The sequence below is a fragment of the Temnothorax nylanderi genome, unplaced genomic scaffold, assembly GCF_030848795.1.
Source record: "Temnothorax nylanderi isolate EJ_2023f unplaced genomic scaffold, tnyl_v1.0 TNYL_tig0149_pilon, whole genome shotgun sequence".
NCBI classification, from domain to species: Eukaryota; Metazoa; Arthropoda; class Insecta; order Hymenoptera; family Formicidae; genus Temnothorax; species Temnothorax nylanderi.
Window position 1 is genome coordinate 244,191 of NW_027249211.1, and position 27,963 is coordinate 272,153.

The following is a 27,963-nucleotide window of genomic DNA, read 5'->3' on the forward strand; positions in this document are numbered from 1 at the left end:
ACTATAGTGTGTAGAATATAATAAAATATTAATACATAGTATATATATATATATATATATATATATATATAGACACAAATAATTATATTAGGTTTTATTGATATTATTAAATTAATACTAAATCGATACTGAATTGATATTGATATCGATTTTACTGAATATAAGTTGGCTAGTTTCTGATAGCACATTTTTTTTGTACAAAGGAAATGATTTAGTGTGTTTAGTACATCGATGGCGCGTGTACTTGGCGCCATCTCCTTACTTTCAATAACAGAAATTCTTTACGAGCTCTTATTAAAGAACTTTTAAAGATAGTTATACTTTTGATTGATTATACTTGTATTTCTTTTATGGATTATGACATGGACATATATGATAGATGATAATACGGACTTTACTTAAACGTTACTGGTCTGTGTGGGTCTCGAATGCAGGAATACGAATAAATGACGCATTAACCATCAAGCTCTTAATAGAACAGATATACAATTTATTTACAGTAGTCATATTTTTAAAAGATAACAGTACATGTTGCAGTATACGTGAATGCAAGAGCTTTGACCCATAAAATCTCGAATATTTTAATCGTATTCGCATAGACGGGGTCACAATTTAGAAAAATAAAAATAAATAAAATTTTAAAATATAATTTTTAACGTCAATATATCGATGGTACCAATAAAAATAAGTGCATTTTTGGGCATTAATTTGGACATTATGTTATGATCATTTTATTTGCCAAATGTTTGAGAAAAGTAGATATTGTGTCATTTCGATTCTTGAGTCTGTAATATATTTATTTAATACTTTTTATATCGTATAATCGATATAAAAAAATATAATCAGGAAAGAAATTATTGGACAAATAATAATCTTCTCGAGAGAATATAGTTTCGTAGTTAAAATGTCATTGGTACCATCGATATATTATGTATATATGTGCACACGACAAAAAAATATGCCGCTGCAATCATCGGACACTATGCTATATTAAATAAATAACATTACCTTGGCAGAGTTATATTACAAAACTGAAGACATAGGTACAATATATACTTTACGCGTATCAACTTACAGTAACATTGTTCTTATCGTGATGTTCTAATCTGACAATTATAGTACATGAAGGATATTAATACGATTTGATTCGTTGAGGTAGATAATTTAATCAGTCTATGAAGCTGCCTTGTCGGTCGGTCAATTGTTTATTGATGAGTTTCCGTTCCGACGTTACATAAAAGAATCAGTCCTATTTGCAACATTGGAAGATCCTTACAGTCTTTCATGTATGACTGAGTTTTACGCTGATTCTGTTCTAAATGACACGGCAAACTGAATCTATATGACGTGATGAACACAAAGATATGTTTAAAGAAAAGGATCTTTTTACAAAAGACAATCAAAGGACAATCGAAATGAAAAGAATTGCATTCGAACAGATATATGAAGTTAGGGAGGGTTCTGCCTTTCGCCCGATTTCTAATTTTGGCGACAAACTCTGCGCCATGAACGTATACGAATTAATTCGTAAAACATACTTACATGATCGGTTATTTTACCTATAAATTATAATAAATTAAGTTATTCGTGTAGTCGTACAATTACAATGAAATATACACTTTCTACACGCCAGAACTCTCTTGTTTTCCCCTGTCCGTCAGCGAAAATGCCAATCGAAATTTCCACTCTCTGGGCTTTCTCGTCTTTTCAGCGAAGCGAGTCCTGCAAACGCACCATAAGAGGCATCTCTATGAAATTATGTACATCCATTTTGGTTAAACGCGTTATATTTGGTCAATAACGCGTAACGCGTTTCTATTCAAGCATACTTCGTACGTTAAATTGTTGCCGTTGAATGAAAAAAAAAAATTATATATTTTATATGTTATATGAGCGGAGCTAATATTTCATCGATTTGATCAATTGGCAGTCTCCGGTTTAAATCAATAATATGCAAAGATATACAACGCGAAGATATATGCAAAATTGTTATCAAATTAAAAAAATATATTTTAAGCTTGATTTGGTATGTCATCATGTTGCATAATTACATATCTTTATATAATTATAATTATATAATATATTATTAAATACTATATACAATAATACAATATTATTATATATAATATTATAATATTATATAATTATATAATTATGCATCTTATTTTATATAAAATTATCTAAATTCACGTTATTAGTATTATAGAGTTGTTTGTACTACGCGAACATTAAAAATTTACTTTGTTAGAAGTATTGATTATTTTATAGAAGTATAGATATCTATACACTTTCAATATTTTAATAGATTTGTATTACTTAATAATTTCTACCAGCAATATATCTTCTCTAATTTAAGTACTGTAACATTAGTACCGATGGATACTGATACGAACCGTTTCACATTACTTGAAACGTAATATTTGAAATTGTACGTAAATATTGAGCTCTGACTCTAGGACGTGCCAACGGAGAGATTGCTAAAGCAAGCAGGAGAACCCTGCATAAACGTTACGACAGAAAATGTCTTGCTAGTTCGCGCGTTGTGTCAGAAGATTCAGCAATTCATTGTGATCCATACTATTCAATGTATGTATATCGATGCCGAGGGCATTCGCGACACTTTTCATGTCTAGACCAAAGCTCTTGAGCAGTTCGATAAAGTCCATTTCCTCGCCCGTAAAAGGATTATGCAGCTTGGGGCAGCTATGGTTACATTGCGGCCAAGTGCAGCGCTCTATCATACGGAAATGGCAGTTCTTGACGCACTTCCGTTTGAACGACGGTATCACCGATCGCTGCGGCCTGATGCCGTTAAATATAGCCGTATGGTTGTTGCCGTTAACTTGTTTGCCGCCCTTGCGACGACCTGAAAAAAAAAAAAAAAAATGCATAAACTTCGAATAATCGTCGTCAATACAAACCACGTGAAAAGATCAATTATTTTTTTAAAATTTATTAATAAATGTTGAAAATTAAATATTATTGCGAAATGAAATGCAGCGCTTATAAAAATTATATGAAGCAGCTTGGAACTATTCAAAGAATGTCGACTGTTATTGAGCAAGGTTCAAAACATGTTTGCGCATAGCTAAACCGTACCGGCGTTCTTTCTCCGCTGGTGTTTCTCTTTTTTCATTCTCTCCTCTTTACTTCTCTCTCTCTCCTTTCTGTCTCTCCTTCTGCTTTTATGTTTCCTCTTTCGCCTCTTCTTATTCTCCTGCTCTTGAATCGAACCGGAGACCGGCTTTCTTTCCTGCATTTTGCCAACGGCGGACAATCGTACTTTTTGCATTTCCGTAGTGGAGCCAACTCTGCTTTTTCCATCCTCGATCGCGGTACCATTTCCCTTTCTGATACCAGAACGCAGTAGCTTTTTTAGCGACTTTCCGCACGGTTGATTGGTCTCGATTTGCGAGTGAGTACTGTAGCAGAACGAAAAACATTATCTCCTCGAGGCCTCGAAGCGTCATTGATCTCGAGCGTCATTGATTTATTTACCGGGATGAATCCGACTCTACACTCTGACAAATATTTTCTCGGCAAACAACGCGGTGCAACGACGAATATATTTTCAATCGGCGGGGTTCATGCAACAACAAATATCATTCGGCTACTTACTTGTTGTGTTCGTTGCTACGATAATTCCCGACCGGCATTTGATCCCAACAGAACAATGCCTGCGCGAAGGAAACCTCATCTATTTTAATCATCTTCCAATCCCTTTTCGTCAGGACGCTGTGACTAATGCAACTCGGGGCAAAGACCGCGGTAACATTTTCAAACGTCTGCCGAAGACTGTCGCCCATTTTATGTATGTAGTCCCATTGCTGTCTCGTTACTGGCGCGGCGACGTTGTAGGCTTTCATTTGTGCCTCGTCGAATATCCATTGGAAGACAAACAACGGTGCTGAGATGTTAAATAAAACAGTTTAAACTTTCTTCGAAACATAGCCATTTAGATACTACTGAAATTTCCATGATACGAGATGAACTCACCGGACAAAGTTGGATAAAGTCGATATCCAAAGAAGCACTTCCACGGCTCGTTAGGATATCTAACTACGCAATTACGTGGCATCCGAGAGTTCCATAATTCCATTCCTTTTTGTATCGCATCGACCGGCGACAGGCCGTTCGGAGAGTAAGGCGCTCTATCGAGGAACCATCCGGAATCCGACACACCACGTATAGCAACGTGTCTCAAGCCTGCGCGAATAGATAAGTCTTATTTCACAACCGAACTATATATAATATCGGTGACTAAAGAAAAAAATGCTTATGCAATAAGATATATTGCATGCTGAAAGAATAAAATAAATTGAGAAACTCAAATATAGAACAGGAATATTAATCTGTTTTAAATATTCTACAATATTTTATAAACGATTCTGTTTCATGTATTAAAAAGAATGGCATATGAGAAAGTAGCTTGGTCTTGTGTCAGTGTTAATAAAAGATATTATTGAGGAGACTAATTAAAATGTGATTCTACGCTTGAACAGCAGTATTAACGATAAATATAAATAATTGATAATAACTATATCATTATCGATGCTGATTCGCCTGACATAATTGGATTGTCAAATGAGAAACATGTATTACCATGAAAATTGCGGCAATTATCAATAATGACGACGGGAGTTGTTTAATTGGGGCGCAATAATTGGGGGCGATAATTGATAAATCGTGCGACGTACCCAATTCATGATGTATCAGATTGTGAACGCGATTCAAATTCAGCATAACGCCGGTGCCGCCCGCGCTGCTACCGGCTAAAAGAAAGGCGCTCGCGTTTTCGAGGCCAAGGGGAACCAAGTCCCGGATGATCTGGACCACGATCTCTGCCCCCATGAAGGAAAACATGTCGTTCGGCGACCTGAAGGCCCTAGTGCCGCTCCAGCTGTCGCTCGTGCAATAAGGAACGAAACTGTGGAACGACAACAACGGCGTATCGTTATACGTAAAGACGGTGCATTAGCGACGCGCGAGGTCGACCGTACGACAGATAGACAATACCTACACGTGATTCGTACCCCAAAAGAATGGATTCTCGTCGGGATTCGGCGAGAGCATCCCGCCCACTGAAAAAAAATCGGAAATATTTTTATTTCGGCAATCAGTGGCAATATCAAGCAACGTGCATGTGCTGGTCGAGGATCACCTGTTGCCTTGCAGCTACAGATATTGGAGAACAAATTTAAAAAGGCATTGGTAATTACTGCATGTTAAAACTTGCAGAATTTTGACGAAATTGGATCTTTGCAATTATGAATAAAAGCCACAATTTTTTGATTAATAATTGAATCTTTCCTGACCGAGAGATTAATTTTCTGAATTATCAAGAAATATTTAATGATGATAAAATTAATAACAGATTATTAATTAACAAATTAAATTATATAATAGAAGCAATATCCAATAATGATTGGATATATGCTTTGTATATAAATTCGTACATTAATATCGCGATAAAGGTTCAGAAAGTTCTCTGATACGCATATATGAGTTGGGTAAAAAAATATGATTTATATCGTCGTTGCGCGGTGCAATAAATACCATTCGTGCATAATAAAGCGTACTCATATGTGTTGATCCGCATCGCATAACATGTATTATTAAAACGATGCGAGGAGCAATGCGAACGTTCAAAAGCGCGCCCGTCCACGGAAGATCACCACGAAATTAATTTATGACGCGGCGCGAGTTTCGGCGCTTGGATGCACGAGCGGAAAATCGTTTTCGTTCCGCGCGACGTATAATTATAAACGATCGGGAGGACCCACCGTCGCGTGTCTCGGGCCACTGGGTTGACGTCATCAGATGCCGCATCCGCATCCACCTGGTCCTACAGCTCTTTTGGTCGTAGCAGTACCAGCCGCCCTCCAGGTACATGATCCACCGCCTGGAACCGTGGGACTTTCGTAGGTAGAAACCGGCCTGCGATCCATCGTTGCAGGTGATCGATCTGTTGCTTAGATACACTCTCTTCAGGGCCCGCTGATCGTCCAGCCCGTATTTCCCCAAGTAGCTCATCACCTTCCTTATCGTGTTGCTCTGATACTCCTCCGGCGAGCCCAAGGAGACCGAGGAAACGGACACCGTATTTGTTGGCTTGTCCTCGGCGATTATTGTCAGGATCAACGCCGCCAAGTACGGCATAATCTGAAATACGCGAAATGAAACCTTGATAACTCGAATCTCGACACATCACGTTTGTCTATCCTCTATATTCTATTAAAAATTTCAATTGACTAAATTCCTTATTGCAAAATAAATCTTACAGATATTTTATAAATATTTTAATTTTAATATTAGATATCAAACGTTACAATGTTCTGATAATTAATGTCTTCAAATTCGACTTTCGAGCGTGCACTCTTCCTCGCTTCTTTTTATGGTTTTTATGAACATATCGGCGATCAGGCCAACACATTACACCGGTTACACGGCCACCATGTAACAAATGAGCAAGTGATGAGGGAATAATTTAAAAAACGACGATAACGGAGAGGACGACGAGCTACATGGCGCCACTCTCTCCTTCTCTATCTCGCATCCGGCTACTATATCCATCGGTGGCGCGTTTTACCGCAACAACGTCCCTCGGCCCCCTCCCCTCTTTCACGAAAACGACTACTTAGGATCAAGTTCCAGCATCCAGGACGGTAGCCGGCGGCGGAAACACCTCGGAAACAGAAGCTCGGTCTCGATCTCGGTCTGAGATGAAAGCCTTGCCGCCAACACTGCGGCTGGCAAGGAAGGAGAAACATTGTTGCGACGCAATTATGATCGGGCATAATGGGCCACAAACGGCGGATTGGGTTCCGCTCCGTACGGAGCAATGGGAACAAAAAGAAGAGGAGGTCTCACCTCTCTCGCCTTTCCTTTCGCATTGCGTCGTAGCCGCGAAAGAAACGCAGTGCGCGATGTCATGATTCAGCCGCAATCACCGATTGTTGGCCGTGGGGCTTTCTCGTAGTTTACGCGAAACGCGGATGTGCCTAATTCATGATTGCATACCGTAGTTCTTGATATTGCCGTACTGTGTATATCGCAATTTTCGATAAAAATTAAAGAATTTCTTACATTCGTAACCTTGCAAAACTGAATGAAATTCCTTTATCTATAAACGCTTTAATTAGTTTAAAATAGATTTTTAATTGATAATTGGGTTTTAAGCAATCAAGCAACAGAAAGCTTACTCGAGCAGATTAAGCTTTAAAGATACATAAATAAAGATAATAAATATATTTTTATTTTGTTTAATTTAAATTAAATTTTAACAAAATTTTTAAATAGTAATTCAATTATAAAAAGTGTTAAGAAATTACGATAGCATATCACGAAGTAACAGACTAATATCACGAAGCTAATTTTTTTTTAATGTCAAATGAGATCATTTCTTTTCTACTTTTTATGATTATTTTTTAAACGTTAGACAGTTCTAACGTTAGATAGTTTATTCGTTTTTTCATTTAACTGAAATTACTTTTACAGAAAGACAAAATTATCTGTTCGTCATGTAACTTCTAGACAGGTCAACGAAAAACTTCTCCAAATTATAGCCTAGATTTTCATCAATCCATAGAAAATCGCTGGAGGAGTTTAGCTCAGTTTCGAAATATCAGCGTGACGCGACAATCCGGATTTCTTAAAAAATTAAGGACGACCGAGCGGAAAACGTTTCATGGTTCGCCGACGTTAAGTACCTGGGGTATGCACCAACCCCTCTATTACCGTAAAACTTAAAGCTGACCGAAAGTGGCATGTCTCCCTCTCGTCGAGTGCCTTTCGCGTAACCACAAATTATCGGGAAAGCGTAGCGACGGACTTGCAGCGATTTCGAGAATCCGCATCGAATCGAAACTTTCGGGGAGGTCATAAATAAAGTAGACGACTCGAACGGGGGTGCTTCCACTCTGCGCTTAACCGCTTTATTATGCCGTAAATCAATTCGTTGGGGTGTCGGGCTGGCTGGCGGAGGGGTAGTTTTATGTTATGCTCTGAGCGCGGCTATTCAAGAGCTATTGAAAAAGAGAAGGCTGTAAAACCGCTTTTGAACAAAGTTCGGCAACGATATCATAACGCAAACGTTTTTACTTTTTAATTTGTATCATTTATATCGATCTTTTTAAATTTATGCGTCCTTTTTGATCATTCACATTTTTCCATTGGAAATAAGATTGAATGACAAACTGTTGATAAGTTGATCATTTTTTAATTTATAATTTTAGTAGGGGAGACCGGGGCTAAGCCGACACTCTTTTATAAATATAAGTAGATAGATAACAACATAGATAAATAAATAAAAATTTATAAAACATACTGCTGTACATTTTGAAGAATAGAGCCAAAAATGGTGGAAATTTCCTCTTTGATTTTTATTATTTATTATATTTGATATCATATATGTATATAAAATACTCTGATACATTGTCAGAAATGTACATATATAAAATGCACGATAAGTAAAATATTAAACGACATCGTCAAACTGCAATTAAAAAGCATATACATATATCACAATAATTACAATAGGTTACAAATTAAATTTTATTTTATATTACAAGTTAAAGCCCCTTGCACAATAGGCGATAACGATAGCGATAGCGACAGCTACAGCTTTGTCGGCAACTTTGTCGCTGTCGCTATCGCTATCACTATCGCCTAATATTGTGCAAGGGGCTTAACATTTTATTTCTCCAAAATATTCGCATGCGTTCAATTTTTATCATCTATTCTATTCGAATCGTGTTAATTATGGTAGATTGATTTTTGGACGGTAAAAAATTTTCATTGACTTTGTCGCACATTTAATTACTGTTTGTAATTATATTTTTCTTTTAAATGCAATACAATGCAACCAAAAACGAGCTAAATATCATAGCATCTATTAAAATTTCAATCTCTATAGAAATACTTTTGCGTAATCTCAAGCTTTCTCTCTCAAAAAACATGTGCTCAAGGTATATTAAGAACTCTCTATCTCTATCCCTCTGTTACTCTTTCTTTCTCTTTCTTTTTGCCGACTCCGTAGCCGGCGCATTAGAAGGTGTCCTGGGCGTGAAGGTGTCCGTCATAATTTGCCACCCGGCACATAATCCCCGTGACAAAGGCCGACAAAGTGACGGCTGTTACTTGGACCGGCGCGGCGCGGCGCGGCGGCGCACCGTATACTAGCTGCAGGGAATCCGGTAGCAGGTAAAACGTTTAAAGATACCGTGCACCGCAGTCAAAGAGATGAATCACGCCGTAGATAAATGGCCGCGATCTGAACGGCTTTTTACGGCGAGGCGAGGCGAGGCGCGGCGCGGCGCGGCGCACTCATGCGAGCTCCGGGTATTCGCGCATCCATCGATATTTTATTATCGTTAGTGCACGTGATAAAGAGAAAGAGAGAAACATTCGTCGTTCTCCTCGACGAAGACATTTTCTCTTTCGTGATTTTTGTCGAGGAATTTATTTAGGATGCCTTAATATTTTGAAATGTATCTTTTTCTCCAATACTTCTCATCACATATGAATATAAGTATTTATATACACTTTAACCTTTGATTTTGAATAAATTTTTCGAAGAAATATTATGGGATCTTTATCGATAGGAATGTATACTGTATTAAGCATTAGATTTTATTGTAGATTGTGTAATTGATAGTAGATACAGTTGAAAAAATAATTTTTTGGAAAATAATTATCTCTTTAAACGACATATTAATTTTTTACGTTTAATCTTCTTCGGCGCTGAATGAATTTTATCGTATTTTTATTTAAATCTTCCTCCATCATAGTACATGTATTACAATTTTATCAAATGAAAGAGTCATACAAAAGTGGATTTAATTATCAGCGGAGAATAAAAAATATTTCCTATTGGAATTACTTTCAAGTTCGGTTCTTGCAATACTATAACAATATTCGGTTAGGCGGCTCGATATCGATGCGATTCATTTCATTCCATCCCAAATGAATAAAAGTTCTCCTTGAAATTTATACATGTGTGCATGTGTGTGTGTGCGCGCGCGCATATATATTTTTTGAATTTTTGCACGGTTTAATGTGTATATGTTTTTCTTTTAAATTTTAATAAAAAATAAAATGATGTAGATTATCTGATTATATGATTTTTCGTATTATTTGATTTTGATATATTCCTATCATGCAGGATTATAAAAAATGTTTCGTATAAACAGAATATTCAATTTTCAATGATACTACTAATGCATACATTACATACAATTGTAGAATATTATTCCGCTGAAATTTAAAGAATTAACTTGCAATATATTCTGCAAATATCATTCTCTATTTAATAATGTTTAATGTAGTACGAAATAACTGAAATATGAATTCCTTTCTATTGATTTAAGATATATAAAGGCCATCGATCCCTTTTATCCTTTTACATAAGTAAATGATCTCGAATTTTAGCATCGGATCAGAAATGACGTTGAACGGCAATGTCCTGCTTTACGAGTCCGTCCTTCACAAAAGAAGCATTCGCTTCCGCGAGATTAAGGAGCTGGCTGATCCGTCTCCCCCGTCGCGAATTCATTTGTTCCACACCTGATTCCCTCTCGAGGTTGACTGACTCTCGTGGTTGGTGATGCGTGGCATTCCGTCGATGCGGCGTGTGCGAATGCACACGCATGGAATGAAGAAAGAAAGAGAGAGATAGAGAAAGAGAGGCGCAATTTATTCATACTTTGGGACATGGATTCCCTGAGAGCATATAGAAAAGCATATAACTTTAGGAATATATATAATACATACATAATGCATTGATAGATGTATTTAAATGTAGTACTGAAAATAAGATGAATATTTTAAGTATGTAGTACTTAATGATGAAATAATAATGGAGACAAGTAGGATTATACGCAAATACATTAATTGCGCGTACATGTGTAATGTGATTAAATTGAACTTTTCTACAAATCTCAATCGATTAATATGTGGAATTATATGTGCGTAATATGATAATTTTAAATCTATATAAAATTGTATGTATTATATATAAATATATTATAACATATATGTCGATATACAATTTATGTGCAATTTATGTGTGCAATTTATATAGATGCTTCTCTATATAGACGTACATATTTTTTTCACAACTTATGAAACATAATAAATTTCGATTTTACTTTATTCAATCGGGAAATGTAATTAAAATCCCAGATTTGGACAATACACATCGGATGCCTTTCTTCTGATTAATTGTAACACGTAACATGGCTGCAAGAAAATGCGACGTGGAGAAAGAGAGAAAGAGGCAGAGAGAGAGGGAGAGAGAGAGAGAGAGAGAGGGATGCATAAGGGAGACGAAAACAGGTTAAAAATAGCCAGAGAGTGGTCGGCATCTTTGAAAGAGGGCCGTGCGTCTTGCTGGCCGGCCTGAGAGTCGTTGATCGTTCGCATCGCGTTTCGTCGTCGTCTGGATGTTGATGATGATGGTGAGAGACCGTCTCGTTACCATTACGAGGGCCGTCCGGCCGGCTAACACGCACCGCAAACCACGCATTACCATAACCGCGCAGCGCGGCGCGGCGCAGCGGGGTTGTTGTTGCGGCGCGGCTCCTTCCTCGGGAAGGAGCAGGAGTTGGCGAAAGTAAGCGTCAGCTTTCGACGCGCTCTCGCGACTTAACAAGCGCGCGGTTCCGCGAGCGCGTGGAGAACGGGGGGGAGAGAAGTTCTGCGAGCCCTGCGAGGGTGCTAGATTACGTTCCCTCGAATACCGCCCAAACCGGCGCGGCGGTTTCCACCCCCGCCTACCGGGCGAAACTTTTACGCGAAATTACTTTCAACGGTATTTCGTGCAATTTTCGTGGTATTTTGGAATACTTTAGGACATGTTTAAATCTTATTAGAATTCCGAAAAAAGTGGAACCATCGATCACCCTCTCGTTGTATGAAATGTCATTTGTCTGCCTTATACATGCCTTACATGCCTTCAGCGCGATTTATATTACAACGAATTCATCAATTTCAGCGACAATTCCAAAATTGATTTAATGACACGTTGTGCATAATGAAAGGCCGCAGTTACAAAATGAATATTCATTATTTTTCATTATATCATCGATTTCATCAACTGGTCGCTCGTAATAGAGGATAATGTAGCGTGCAAATTGAATTAAATTAAAACCGTGTGCGCGATATCTCCCCACTACGTGAATATATATGTGTCTCTCTGGAGAACAAAGCCGCCGTGATCTATTTCCGTTATTGTTAAAGTATAGCTTATCACAATATCACATACCAACGAAACAACCACGATCATCATTCTGCAAAGTCGAAGATAAAAGAACGGTGTTTTATGCTTATGCATATTACATTTTCTTTCTCCTCTGCCACGGACCACAAATAGACGATACCTCGGATATCTCGGTACAAAGTATATCGAACCCTCAAAGGAAATAATCCTTCGCTTCTTTGTATTTGGTTATGAATATTGGTATACAAGCGTGCCCTTTAGCATGGAAATTGACATCAATTTCCTTTCTTGGATTTCTTTTTTCTCGCTATACTCTTACGGCAATATGTTATCATTCGTAAGCTGATTATCGCAGACATCGAGGAATCGATCTTCACTAGATCAGCTCCGAACTCGATATTTTTCGCACGGATGTGACGGCGCATTTGAAATCTTCCCGTGCCATTTCGTCGGCAGAAGATCAGTCTTCTTAACGGTGTGACAAAGCGTTCGGACGAGTCGAGATACGTATATACATTTAATCCCAGTTGAATTGTCCACGGAAATAGACGTTAGACAAACTTTGTTATTCTTCGGCTTAGCTTTGACTCAGCTGTGCATTTCTGCACCGATCAGGTGATTTTTTTCCGACAAAAGCCGAAGTTCGTGATATTCTCTACATCCTTGCGATTACTTCTATGCAACGTGCGTATATGGTATTTACTTGGGACTAAATACTTCTTTTCATTAATGTTTGTACAATCTTCCGAAAGATGCACGGTATTTACTTGAAACTGAATACTTCTTTTCAATAATGTTACAATCTTCCGAAAAATGCATGAGAGAAAAGCACAAATCCGCTTTCTTTCGGTATTTTATAAAAGATTCTTTAGAATAGATTTATACCAACGGTAACAGTTAAGGTCTAATCTTCTATGCACTTTAGTCTCGACGGAGCAATATTATTTCTTATCCATATATGCTAATTATAGATTGATCCTGAAACTAGCATATACTCCATGACTCCACGCTTGATATCCCAATATCAAAATATCCCAAGATACTTCATCTATATTCCAGGCATCTGGATACATCAACATGTCTAAGAACGAGCAAATGTTTGTATATACTTCCTAATACTAAATCCAATAATTAATACAACATCCCGCAATAATCAGCCACGGTAGATATATATCACTTCTATTTAGATCAGAACACCCGTATAAAAGGGGGAAAGACCCTGAAGCGGTAGGAAAAGACCTGAAAAAATCGGCGTAAATATCTGTCGTAATTTACGTCGGTAGAGCCGAAAGAAAGAAAGAAAGGAAGAAGCAGACAACGGGATCGAGGGGGGGGAGAGAGAGAGAGAGAGAGAGAGAGAGAGAGAGAGAGAGAGAGAGAGAGAGAGAGAGAGAGAGAGAGAGAGAGAGAGAGAGAGAGAGAGAGAGAGAGAGAGAGAGAGAGAGAGAGAGAGAGAGAGAGAGAGAGAGAGAGAGAGAGAGAGAGAGAGAGAGAGAGAGAGAGAGAGAGAAAGCGGGAGATAGGCATACATAAAAGGGTGAAGGGAAGGAAGAGACGAGGAAGGAAGAGAGAGCAGGTGGCAAGATAGGGTATATACGCCAGTGGATTAAGGCACGGAGCGGCGAGTCAAAGAGATTTTCTCCCTGGCTCGTCTCGGCAGGGGCCCCTCGTCCTAACAAGGGCTGAAATATGACTGCCTTGCCCTGCCTCGCCTTCGCTCGCTCGCTGGCTCGGCTTCGCTGCGCCGCGCTGCGCCGCGCCGCGCCACGTCGCATCGTGCGCGCCTTCCGAGCGCCGTACGAAGGAAAAGTGAAGGAGATATCTGCTGGCAACTAATTTATCGGTTGGCCTGTTTGCCGGCGACCCGCGGGATCAATGCACTTCCTCGGCGTCGGGTTCATAAACTAGCTCTAACACAGGTCGCAATTCCCGTCGGCGCTAATTATCTGCACGACGAGAAAATCCGAGGAAGTATAGTGAACTTGGGGCCAAGAGTGAAGAATTAGCCCGAAAGGGATGGTCGATTCGATATTAATTATAAAGCATTGTGTGATATTTCAATGCGGAGTTTAGGCAACTACATTTTTACTAATGTTATTTCTTTTAACAATTTAAAAGCAAATTTGCTTTAAAAGAAATATATTGGGCTTTAAATTAGAAACGTTTGGCGAATTCTTCAATCTTGCGCAAGCAGATAATAACTATTTTATATTTCAATCCAAATGAGTTTTATGTCAACAGAATTTTAATATAAGACATAATTATAAGATATCAATGTCAGATTATTAAAGTGGGAAATTAAGAAAGATGCAATGTCTGATCAACCAAACTGCCGATATATGTGAGACTTAGTTTTACCAGTAGCTTGATTATTAGGATATACTTGGTAAAAATTAAGGAATAGAAAAATGATTCGGTAATGTGGTCGAAATTGGGATGCATAACACAATGTGTAACATTATACATTTGGAACTGGCAAGCGCCGCTCAAGATACACGCTCAATATACGGCTGCAAATTACAACTGGAAGTTGTATTTTCTCGAAACGGACGTAGAAAGTTGGGCGAAATAGCTGCCATACTATTCTCGCAACCTCATGTATTCAAAACTACATTTCTGCAGATGTATTCGAAGCGAAACTATACAACCGTTGAATAGCACGGTTGAATCACAATGCCCACAGACATCCGGCGCGGCGCCGCGAAGAAAACTTTTAGATTCGGATTACTTAAGGAAAGTAACGAACGGAGCTGCGGAAAATTCTGTAATTTTCTTTTACGCGTGTTCTTTTTCAGCGTGCAAAGTATAATGAATTTTATGTCTTTGTATTAAATAACCACTGTCGCGTTAATGACTCTCCTAGCAAAAGATTTCAGTTTCAAGCCACACAGTAGCCTCTCGCTTTCCAGTCTCTTTACATTTATATAAATTATACTTTATATTATTTTAGTGATATTTGAAGACACGACATGACGGTAATGATATATCTCCGGTTACAAATGTAATTCTTGCAAAGATAATTTTGCTTTTACGCGAGTTTTTACGGAATTAGTAATTTTTATATTCATAACCGGTACATAATATAAAAACGAAAAGAACGTGTCGAGGTCTCGCATATGTCCCGTACATGTCTGAGGTGTAGGTGTATAGGTTTCCCGAATGATACCGCGGCGGAGTTGTCACCGTGATTGTCGATGCGAGAGCGCGGCACCACAATTTACAATCCAAGGTGCGTATTTTCTAGCGGAGATTGATAGGAAAAGGGGAGAGAAAGAGAAGAGGCTCGGTCAGGTCGGCGTGGCGCGCCGCGAACAAAGTATCCGCGCGCCAACCGTGACTGCGGCGGCGGCGCGGCGGAGCGGTTGCACGGTGGTCGCGCCGCGCGGCTCGGAGCTCGGAGCAGCAGCGGTTGCGGGCCGTTGCGGCTGCAGCGACGGCGATAGCAGTGACGGTGACGTCGGTGGTAATAGCGATAGTGGTAGTATGGCAATGGTGATGGTGGCGGTGGGTGATGGTGCCGGAGGTGGTGGTGGTGGCGGCAGCGGCAGCGGCGGCGGCGCGATGGTGATGGTAGCGGTGGTCCATCGGAGTAAATATATTGGATGGCGGTAGGATTGGTGGCGGTGTCTTCCGCTCTCTACTTGAGCCGCGTGCCCGCTCGCTCGTTCACGCCCGAGGTGCGCCTTTGATGTGCCGCCTACACCGCGTTCTTGCTAACTCTCTCTCTCCTCTGCGCCGGGGCCTCTATCCGTAACTCGCGCGCCGCGCCGCCGCGGAACCGGGAGAGAGATTGCGTTTTTCCTCTCGAACCGACACTCGGCGGCGAGCTGCAAAAAAGAGTAGCTCTTCCGGAAAAATCTCGGCCGTTCTTCAGAGCGGCCCCGTCCGTAGTGAGCCGCATCACGCTCCGCGCCGCGCCGCGCCGCGCCGCGGCGACGAACTTTGACCTTGATTCGCCTGAAGGATCGGGGAGGAAGTGAGAAACTCGAAGGCGCGAGAGACGGAACATCGATTATGGCCGCTCGTTTCGAGGGCTCGGCCGCGCGCGCTGGAAATGGCGTTTTTGCACGCGCGAGAGAGACCATCTGCCCTCCCCCTCCCCCCCTCCGATATTAGGGCGGCTTCTTTGCCAACGAGGAAAGAGACCGCGCACAGCGGCTCTAAGTGTTACCTGTCGTCGTATTGCTGTCGTTCGAATAAATTATATTCTCTTTTAAAAAAAAAAAAAAAATCTGAAGAATTGAAGAGGTTCGCAGTATTTTGCAGATTAAATCGCATAACAAAAGTTTGTATATTATATATTCTTATCTATAAATTAAATAAGCTCTCTTCATTTATAGACACGTTAGCTAAAAACTGTATTTCTCTCGGAATAATAATTTAAAAGCAACGATAAAAATAATCCGAATCTGGTTATTTACAATCGTTACACGCGCACTGTCCCAACATCGTTATCGTCCAAAATTCGTTTTAGAAAGGATGAGAAAAAATTCGATTTAGAAATACGACGGAGAGCTATGATCGAAACTGGACAGTCGGCTTGCTCCGAGATATCGGACTCCGGCTGATATCAAACGAGTTAGGCGAGATCGGACATAACGGCGCGGTAGCGGGCGCGTAGGTAGGCAATGATTTTACGGGAGCTTATTTCGAAGATCCTTACCCTCTTTCTTTCTCTCTCCTCCTTTCCTTCTCGCGGGGCACACTTCGTGCCGCCGTCCACTTCTTCTTCCACTCCTCTTTCTTCTTCTTCTTCTTCTCTTCTTCGTATTCATCTCGCGGCCGCTTCCTCGCCGGGAGATTCTTCTTCACGTGTGAGTCCGATCCGGACTTGTGCGTATTACAGGTATACGGTATATACGGTGTTCTTTCCGGAAGCCTACTCCGCGAACTTCGGCGCAACATCAAAGGTTCCATCCGGCCGCCGCCAATCCGCGACGCCGTACAAATCGATAATACGATTCGTAGCTGCCCCGTAACGAGATTCGTCTCCCGGTGATCCTCTTCCCACCCGAGGCTATCGAGACACACAGTCCGAGATATCGAGAGGATTCGTAACGACCGAGCGGAGCGGGCTTTACGGCGGCGACGGACGCCGCGATCCGCCGCGTTTTCTCCGCCGGGCCGTAAATGGGGAAATTGCCTTCGCGTGTTCGCGGCCGCTCATTTCGATTGCTAATTAGACCCACCGGGATATGAATCTTACTCATAAGCTTATAGCGTGAAGCTCATCGTCCATGTTATATCGCTATTCGATTTGTGCGTCTCGCATACGCACCGGATTTTTATGAATTTTATATTATCTCGTTGATTTTGATTTTTTTTTCAATATTCCAACAACTGTGTTTATACGTTTATATATTTTATATATGAATAGAACTATGTGTGAATGGCTTTTTGAAATTGAAGTTAATCATTCTCACTGATTTCTGTTATAGGTGTTCTTAAACAAGGAAACATTAAAGGAAATATGCCTGGTATTCTACGCAATGTATGTAAGTTGAAATTTAAAAAAATCTAAATTTTCTCAAAATATATAAGACATAACACATGTATGTGTGATAACACATAACTTCTTCTCTCATAAACATTGCCATACTCTTCAATAAGTAATCAAAAATATCGTAAAATGGCATAAGATTATTCAAATAGGAGAATTTTTATTTATTATGTTAAATTTATGTTTAACAAGTGTATTAGTTCCATAATAAGTCCATCTGATTAATATGAACAATATTTACCATTAATAAATCAGAAGCTAAAAACTGTATTTGGGATTTGCATTTGATATATGTTAACAATGGCTAAACGTGTTACATGCTTTTTAGATACACGCGATAGATAATGGAATAAAATTTTACGATAAAGCTATTAAAAAAGCGGGATCAGCTTTTTTATTTACGAGTGCATTGGCACAAACAATCGAAATAAATAAAATATCCGTGTATATTGATGACGATATTTTTGAATTAAACAATTCTCGCAGTCGCGTATTTTGCGACAACCCGCGTGTAATCGACCTATGTGCGTCAAAACATTAATCCGGAAATTAATCCAACGGCGAGGTCAGAAAAATATCGCGATGCGTAACCAGTCTCTGTCCGCCAATATATAATCATGAATATTTCCCAAAATCACGTAACAATCGATCGCGTCCCCGATCGACCACTGGGACAGCCGGTCGCGCCGCGCCGCGACAGCCGCGAGGCCGAATCTCGAGGTCGGCCCTCAACAAATTTGCGATCGGTTAGCGGGGGCACGCGTATTTGTTTAGGTGCCTTCCCGGGGCCTTTTCCCTTTCCTTCGCCGAACAACCCAGACCTCTCTCCTCTCCTCGTTCGAGTGCGCCCTTTCTCTCCGCGCGAGTCCTCTCGTTCCTTCTCGCAACCCGTTCTTTCCTTCCTTCTTCCCCACCGTCCACTCTCGGCCCCCTCTTCGCCCTTTCTTCGTTCCACCGCCGTATATATCTATGTATATCGGCCTGAAGCGGCGCACCCGCGCGCGCAGTCGGTTCACCGTACGGTGGACCGTGAAACGTTTGATCTCACCGCCAAGCCAGATCGGCAAAAGGCCTTTTTCTGCGGGCTCGAGAAAGACGGAGAGTGGAGAGAGTGAGAGAGAGAAGGCGAGAGAAAAGGATAGGAGAGGAGAGAGGGAAGGCAGCTTGAAGCCGGCCTCAAAGACTTGACTGATGACTTGCGGCCACAACGCGGGTAGAGGAGGCAGCCGCTAAGGCTAAGCCCGTCGGGCGTTACGACCTCGTGGAAGATCGGCGGCGGCGGCGTCCGAGAGCCGCCGCACGTCGGCCTGGATATCCGCGCCGGGTTTACCGGTCCCCGTCGATTTCTCGGCGCGACGCGTGCCCACTCGTGTGTCCACGCTCGCGGGCCCCTGCGGGACGCACGCCAACCCACGGCCATGGTGATTCGTCGTCGCCCCTTTGATCGTTGGGCCGCGATGCTGACCGCCGTGCCGCGCCGCGCCGCGCCGCGCCGCGCTGTCGTCTTGCTTTCCCTCACGGGCACGGAAAGCCTCGCCGCACGTTTTTTCGGGATATTAAATTTGGATCTCCTTTTTCGAGGAGAGACCAGGCGAGCCGTCAAGCGTGCCGGACAAAATTACGCTCTGATATTTGTTTTTTCTCGAATAATTTTTTTGTGGGAGACGCGCGCATCCCGAACGGAGGAGAGAATTGTTTCCTATATCTATATTTTCGAAAAGTGTCGGCATAATTTTACGCTCGACCACTCTTACGCATGAGAGTCAAAATATTTAACGAAATATATAATGCAAAAATTACCAGATTAAACAAAATTTAGATTTATATAACAGATGCAAGAATAATTCATCGTTTAGATGCAGTTAGAAATATATCTTGATTCTACTCGGGTTAATCGCGATTTACCTACTCGGGAAAGCGATTTACACTTCTCCCGTCAAGACGCAAACAACAAAATTTATTATCTGGCGCGACAAGTCGTCACGACTTCAGCAGGTACGATCTGATAATGTAACGATAATATTCGCGAGCGCGAAGTGAGTTCTGCCACCGCGGATGACCCCGCGATCAAAGGCAGCAAGGGGGTATTCTCGTAGAGCTAGAGATGGGAGGAGAGACGAGATGGGAGGAGGAAAAGTGGGACCGAGAGAAGGAAGAGTATCGAAGGCACAGTCAGGTCTGCGTCTCTCTCTCTCTCGGCCGCCTGGGCTCTGGGGTATACGAGGAAGAGGAGCGTTGTTCTCGGGCTGGCCATTCGGAGGGGATGGCTCGGAGAGGAGAGGAACTGTCGGCTCCTTTGAAGTCGGTCGGTACCGTGTGTAATTAGGCCGCCGCTCCCCACCCCGCCCTCGGCCTCTGATCTCGCCGCGCTGTGTCGCTAATTGCTCACCGCCTCACGGCAGAAGCATCGTCGCCATCCTCGTCGTCGTCGTTATCGTCGTCGTCGTCGTCGTCGTCGTCGTCGTCGTCGTCGTCGTCGTCGTCGTCGTTATCGTCATCATCGTCGCCGTCGCCGTCGTCTTAATCGTCTTCGCCGGTTTCATGTCAGCGTCCAAGTCCAAATGCTCGAGCTCAATCTCGTCGTCATCGTTACTTCGAGTCTTGAGCAACGCGAATTAGACAGCCTTTTCTGTGAAAGAGAACTAGACATCCAGTCGTTAACGCTGGATTAATCTGTCGGAAATTCTTGATCTCTTCCCGATCTCGTTGCGATTTTCTTCCAGAGGAACGTTGAACAAAGATTTGATATTGAGATGCTGATAGATACGATATCACAGGTTTGTATATGTGTGATAAAAACGTAAAATGTTTAGCTTATAATATATATAAATCAGTTATGTCTTCATTAATAATAAGTTTCGTTTTCCAATAGCATTTTGGCACAATTATAACATATAGCTTGATTCTTTAAAGCGACGTAGAATAGAAATTTAAAATAAATCCAACTGTAACATAATATTTAGTCGAACTAGGTAAGAGTAGATGATACAAATTTGTATCAATTGTAAATTGGATTACCGCGATAAATAAGATAATCTGCTAACAGACGACAAATCTCTCTGGAGGATCCTCTCCTCGTTCATCTGAGAATTGTCGTAATGGTCTTAGCCATTATTTAATGTACCTTTAAAAGCTTTCCCTCGCACAAGGGGGAAGGGAGGAGGGATATAGAATAGGTAGATTGTTCGCGATGTAAATATACTTTTGCCTTCGTGGTCTTCAAGATTAAATTGCCTGCTGCTCTGTAATCCAAGTCGCAATTATCCTCATCCGTGTCCACATCGCCATCGTTATTCATCTCCTGTAATGTAGATGTTCTTAAGTAGATGCGCGTATAATCGCCTTCTTGAGTACACAACTCTCCGTCTACTCTCAGTAATTGCTGCCGCTGCTAATTGCCGTGCTGTGTTATGACAGCGATTCACCGGACCTCATTTCATATGAAACGTATCTCTTTCCAGCGAATAAAATATCATTAATAACGATTTATACGTGGAATCTCCTTTACGGTGTCAACGCGGCCAGCCAGCCAACGTTAGTAGCGCCATAAGCTATCCCGGCATTTCCCATGTCGCTTGTAACGGCCCTGTTGTTCGCCGAGAGCACTGTATCTCTTAGTCTGCTTATATAAACCACTGTCCACCTAGTTTAACGAAGTCATGTCTGCTATGTAATTGTTATACCCCGCGATGCCATTGCTGCTTGTAGTCAGCGTATCACACATCCCGGGTAAAATAGAACATCCGATACCACAGCGATGTTTCTGTCCTTTAGCAGTTATCAGCATAAATTCCACGCTAATTCTCACATTAATTGTTATTTATTGTTACGTTTAATTTCATTATTTTTAAACTTTTGGACTATATATTTTAATATCTATACAGAACGATCTTTCCTAACACACTCTGGAGAAATATTCAGAAATTTTATAAATATTATTTTGCATCGTACTCGCAATTCTATTATATTTCTATTATATTAATTCAGAATATATTAAATTACTCTTGCCACGCCTATTATTACAAAGGAAAATTCGCCTCAAGATAAAACGCGACTATCATGATTATTCTTCGACGTAATTAATCAGTGTCGTATATAGCGTCTTGGAAAGCAGTCACCAATTCCGTCGCGGCCAGCGACGCTTTCGTCGTGCTGGTCGCTCCGCGTCCAGATTCCCTTAAACACTACAAACTGAATATCCCTCTCGACTTGAGGTAACAACGCCCATCCACTACTAATTGCTGCTTGCTGGCACAATGCTCCGTCCAGCCCGGGTCTCCGCCGTCTCCGCACACAGAAAGGCACGTAGTAGAACGAATCCGGACTGACATTACTCTCTAACGGGGCATTGTTTCCGTCAGCTCGCCAGCGTTTTCGCCTCTAAGAAGTGCGCCCCTGTTTCCTATCGTTTCTCCTCTCCCGAAAGTCTCGGCAAACCGGAAAACATTATAAAAGTTTCGCGGTAAATCGCAGCAATCTCGCGCCGCGCTCCCCCGTCGTTTCTTCGACAATAAGATTTTATCGTCGACACGTTTCCCGCGCGAAAAGCTCACGGTTTAGGTAAATGACGGTGAATCGACGTACAGTCTTCTCAAAGTCTCAATAGCTTATTATTATGATCATTGATACTGCTCTCATTACGAAATCCAGAATGGTCACCTCTTCCTGCGTTTGTAAAAAGGACTTGAAAGTAGGACATTACTCTCGTCGCTACTTTTTTTCTTCCATTTCCGTTTCCGTTTCCTCCATCTTCGTATTCATGCGGTTGAAATGTGCATTACCATGAATACGCCCTATTAATATTTTCCTTCCTTGCCCGTGTTATATTTTAAATGTAACAGCTTAACCCGGATGAGGTTATATATTCTAATTACGCAGGCTAAGCTTCTGGCTTAAACAAATATAATGGTACCTGCATGCCAAGATATTTATAATTTTTGTCATGAGATTTTAATAACGTTAAACATTTCTTTAAAGTTTTAAGTAGAGTTTTTATTATAGAATAAAATTAACTAAAAAATAAGATTTTATCAATTATTTATATCCTCAAAGCTTAATTTGCCGAAAAATTTAATTTTCAATGATAAATAATTTTAGTTGTCAATGTTTTTTCCACTAAAGAGAGTATCAATTTTTTAACTTTTTATACAAATAAAGCAAATTTATATCTATGTGCGGAGAAACTTGTAGAAACCTCTCATTTTTATCTTACGTCTCGGGTGGAGATTGCGCAAGACTTGGAGTGAAAATACGTTTTTATGTTTTATTATTATTTATCTGTTTCCAAAACGCGCGCCTTACCTCCGCGAAGCGGCACGGACGTTTATATTTTGGAGGCAATATCGGAGCCGCGCGAGTACATTGGGAAAATAATCTCGAGTTATTGGCGCGCAAACGCAGCTCGGGCAGAGCAAAGGGCTAAAACGGGAAGAGGCGCGCGGTGTGGAGAAACGCCGGAGGAGACGGGATTCCGAATCGACGCGGACTATGCGTGGCGCGCGAGATCACAGAGACGGAATCCCGACGTAAACAGGCTTAAATTGTAATAACAGAACAAGAAGTTTGAGTCGCCAGTAGATAATTAAAAATTACTAAAGATGTTGTAATCGACCCAACTGGCCAAATTTATTAATCGAAAAACGCGTTTTTCGATTAATAAATTTGGCCAGTTGGGTCGATTACAACATCTTAAATTGTAATCTCGGGGCTTTCGGTTCTCTCTCTCTCTCTCTCTCTCTCTCTCTCTCTTGACGGGATACTTGTTGCTCGTCTAACTCTTTGATGTCCGGTCATGCGGCGCTCGTGAGATCAATATACGCTCATTAACGAGCGCGGCCGTTCGCGGTGCCAAAGGGACACACGCATATGCGAATATCGCGGTAACGTTAACCTTGGCAGCAGGTGGCATAGACGATCATCGCAATTATCCACCCTGCTTTTTACGGCCGGCACTGTTCGCTTGCGAACTGCTTGAGAACAACAAGGGACGCTTCATCTCCGTTTCGGAGTCGCGACACACATATGTCATCCATAAACGAATGCCTATCGTGCGTCAATTATTGCATGTAATTATCGTTTAAAACGATATGAATTATACAGTTTTAACAAGAAGAAAAGAAATGGATCAATCCTGGGAATATATTGCTATTAGAAGTCTAAATCAGTTTTTTAATTTCTAAGAAATATAAAAAAATGTATCTACATATTGCGTATAATAAGATAAATTCGATGATATCGTTAGCTATAGCAGTTTCGGTAACAAATAGACATTTGGCACGTATTTTGTGAATGGTAAAAGTCGATTGGTAATTGAAGCTTTTGTTGATATAATAGTAACACTCAGATTAATGTTGACATTTAAATAACGTTGTTATGAAAACATATTTTAACCACAAAGCAGTATTGTTTTATAGTATTATTTGCTTTGTTGTTAACTGCGAAATCACCGAAGCATTTAAAACCACACATTGAATTGTATTCGTAACTCAAGTATACCGCATCATCGTGACGCGTAATGGAAAATTATATACGCACATAGGAAGTATCCGAGAAATTATTTCTAATAATTTTCCTATGCTAAATTTGCAACTAAAATTTAACCACCAAACTATTTAGCACTGAAAATGAAGAAGTTAGGTGTTTCAAGAATTAAATTCTATATTGTTTAATTAATTTCTTAACTAAAGTTACTAAAGTAACAAATTGAAGCTGAAATTTCTTAATTCTTTGTTTTTAAGATAATTTTAGAAATTCAAATGTCAATAATTAAAATTGAAATATAATAATTTTCGAAATTCGCATTAAGAAAATAATATTGCTTCATTATAATAACCTTTACAGATACCTTAAAAAGATAAAAAAATAGTGTGTGATTAAAATTAACCGAGTATTTTACAAAAACTGCACGTCAAAGATTACATATTGTTTAGTCGACTCACCTAACTAAAGAGTAGAAACAATTTCTGCTACATAACAATTATTTAATAAAAGTGTGCGGTAAATAAAATATTCTGAATGTAAATTGAATACAACAAATAACAGGGACAAAGTAGTGTTTTCGATCAAACAATCAAGAATGAGAGAATACGTGAAAAGTTATAACTGTATAGAAATTGAGGGAAAAATAAATTATGTTTTATTTAAATATCGATTGTTATATGTTTTTGCCATTTACATTTATGGTCCACGGCGGAAAACGGTATTTCGAACGTTCTCTCGCTCCGAAATGTAACTCGCTCCGAGCTTCTGTTTTTGGGCCATTGTAATCGGCTGTTTGGAAAAAAGCATAGCTTCGTTTAAACCGTGCGCTTTCGATTTTGACGTTTGCACAAGGGCGCAGCTGGTGGATCGAGTGGATGTATCTCCCGCGAAATTTTCAGCAATTTTAGGAATTAGCCCGTCGTTCAGTTATGAAAACGCACATCGGAGACACAGCTAGCGATAATATCGTGCGCGAATAAATTTATTTCTCTCTTTTTGATTTTCCACTGCCATGCGGCGCGTCTGTCGGCGACAGACGACGATAAATTTGTGCGAGAGAGAATCGCACGCGATTCGCGGGAGCTCGCGGTTTATCGCGTGCGGCGCGGCGCGGCTAGCTGCCGCAGTGATTTATCACGTGCGTCGCGTCGTCGCGCGAATTCTATGCGCCAGATCAGGCGCATCGTCGGCCGTCCAGGAAGTCGCCCGATTACGTAGAGCTCGGCGCGCTCGACACAGCCTCTCACCTAATGAGCTTCAATCGACATCGTAATTAACGACGTTTGCTTGTGTCGACATTTTCGCCGAGGCCATAATATTGCGTAGCAACAATAATTAAATTAAATTAAATTGTTCATTAAAATCAATATTTTAATTATTAGTTTTAATTAGCTAATTAAAATAAATTAAGTCATCAAAATTGGTTTAAGTGTACTTACACATTTTGTGTTGTCTTTTACAATCTTTCGTCCGAAATGATCGATCGCATCGCATCGCGTGTTAAACGTTACGCGCTACCTCTGATTTTTTTTTAGTTTTACTTATTTAATGAAGATAGATACGCGGAGATTCAACACGGTTTTGTTACAATTATACGATCGCATTATACGTAACCTTAATTGTATATAAATAATAGTTTTGGATTTCGCTTTATAATTATTTCATCTGAAATTTTTGAACAAAATTGATTATGAATCCGCATAATTCATTATGGAAGCGTCATTAACGCGGTTACAGATTTCTCGAGTTTCCACGACGCACAAAAGTGGCGCCGTATATTTTGACGCGCGAAGAGCATTAAAAATATCAAAGCGAACGCTACGGTGGAGGATCGCCGTGCGCGAGAGAGCAAAAGCTTGCGAAATCGTGGTAAAGAAAGATTTCGAGGGCGGCGGCCACGGAGGTCAAATAACCCCCCCCCCCCCGGGAGAATTCGCGACCGGTACCGCGGAGTTTTCGCGACCACAGGCGAGTGTTCAAAGGCTTTCGTTAAATCGTACTTAAAAGTTAAAGGCCACTGTGTACGCCTAGTCGCATCGCATATACGACGGTTGTCAGGGGGAAGAGAGAAGGAGACAGTCGGTGGAGGGGCGACGGGTGAGAAACGCGCGGCGGGTACCCGTGAAAGCAGAACTTCCAGATGATCAAAGAGCGTTAAAAGAGGATTGGGATGCCTCGGCCGCTACTCGTCTTACGACGCCGCCGGTGTGTATGCGCGCGCGCGCGTGCGTGTGTGTAGTAAGAAGGAATTAATGTACAGGACATTCGCCCCTGTTGTTGTTGATGATGATGACGTATGCGATAGCTTCCCTCTTTATTCGTATCGCGAATGTAAGATCTGAATTTATTTTTGATTGTCCATTATCGTCTACATGTTTCTCGTATGGCAGTTTAATTTTAATTACTGTTTTTATTCGGATTTGCCTTTATTTGCCTTTTCACGTAAGTAACTGCCGAACAGCTTTGCTCCTTTTAATTGCTGGGTGCTGGTTAAGTTACAGTGTTATATAATTTAAAAATAAAAAATTATAAATACTTGATGTATAAAAAATATACGTATATATGTATATTAATTATATAATTAAATATAACTGTTGCTTTAACAGACTTTAACTATATGATAACATTAAGATGTTGATATATCGATTTTTGTGAAAATTTTTATGTTACTCATAATTCCATATTTTTATTCAATAAGATTTCTCATTCCAACATTCCTAACTTAAAATTTATCCAAAAATCAGGTAAAGTTATAACAGAAAATCGCGAAATACGCTCGTACAAGGTAAACTCGACTCACCTGCAACGCCGTCTTCATCTTGATACACCCTCGTATGCTAATAGTACAGCTGCTGTTCTCACGCGACAAATCTTCGTATCTTCATTCACACGCAATCATCGCAGTTCATGTCGATCACCTTCAATCCGTGCGCATACAACAGCGCGAATCTATCCTCACGCGGATCATCTTAGTCTCGTCAACGAATCACAACAGCACTGTGTTTTTCTATTGATCCATTCGTACGGTTGATGCGACATGAAATTCGCGGCGGTCCGTAATCTCTATCCGATCGAGTGCCGCGCGACGACGATCCCGATATTTAAGCGGGGGTTGAGGATATCCCGAGAGAGTCACGTGGTACTACGGCACGCATTTGAACGCGCGCGTGCACCGATTTCGCTCTCTTCCTCCAGCGTCCCGCTTGACGGTTCGGAGCGCACTGCCGTCACTTTTCGCTTCGACCGCTTCCTTTTCTTCTTCTCTCCTTCTTCACTCCTTCCGCCGATGCACCCTTCTTCTTCCAAAGGCACGAGGGGCCGGGTACGCGCACGTGCCGGGCACGATCGACGAAGTAATAGCGACTGACACCTCCTCTTCTTCTCGCCCGATTTTTCTTCCTCCTCCTCCTCTTCCTCCTCTTCCTCCTCTTCCTCTCCCCCGGCGCTCACCCGTTTCGAATTTCAGGGCACCCCTTCGAATTCGCGATTCTCACGCGAGCTCGCGCTTAGGAATTTCAGACAGTGCTCGTTATTGATTGAAGAAATTTTTTAAGCTTAAAAGGAATATCTTGACGTGATAATTTGATCTCGTAATCGGAATGATTCGATTAATTGAAGAGTAGATGAGCACTTCAGGCGCGCTTTCACACGATCTTGCGATACGAGAGATCGTGCAGTGCAGCTATACCTTGCTCTTTGCACTATCAGAGCCGGGAACCGACTGACAATCGGGCCAGTTCAAACCGTGCGAAGTAACCAGTAAGAG

At 40.9% G+C, this 27,963-nt stretch overlaps 1 protein-coding gene and 1 long non-coding RNA gene across 4 annotated transcripts in view; one reads left to right on the forward strand and one right to left on the reverse strand.

Moving 5' to 3' along the window:
• The window catches only part of LOC139777463 (uncharacterized), a 115,155-nt gene that overhangs the window by 19,525 nt on the left and 67,667 nt on the right, over window positions 1-27,963 (forward strand). For both annotated transcript variants that reach the window (XR_011719363.1, XR_011719364.1), the window contains exon 2: window positions 17,656-17,712. This is a non-coding gene — a long non-coding RNA (uncharacterized lncRNA). The remainder of the gene's footprint in view (window positions 1-17,655; window positions 17,713-27,963) is intronic.
• Notum (palmitoleoyl-protein carboxylesterase notum) lies at window positions 468-27,925 on the reverse strand. 2 transcript variants are annotated; one of them, XM_071714888.1, is made up of 9 exons: window positions 26,998-27,925; window positions 5,784-6,162; window positions 5,021-5,081; window positions 4,698-4,927; window positions 3,997-4,206; window positions 3,619-3,907; window positions 3,100-3,422; window positions 2,579-2,866; window positions 468-1,722 (listed from the first exon to the last, which is right to left on the reverse strand). In XM_071714888.1, the coding sequence occupies exons 1-9, from the start codon at window positions 27,013-27,015 to the stop codon at window positions 1,658-1,660; spliced, it is 1,863 nt and encodes a 620-aa protein (XP_071570989.1). In that variant the 5' UTR covers window positions 27,016-27,925; the 3' UTR covers window positions 468-1,657. The 2 variants fall into 2 exon arrangements, with proteins under 2 accessions (XP_071570989.1, XP_071570990.1); XM_071714889.1 differs by having other exon boundaries at window positions 468-2,866.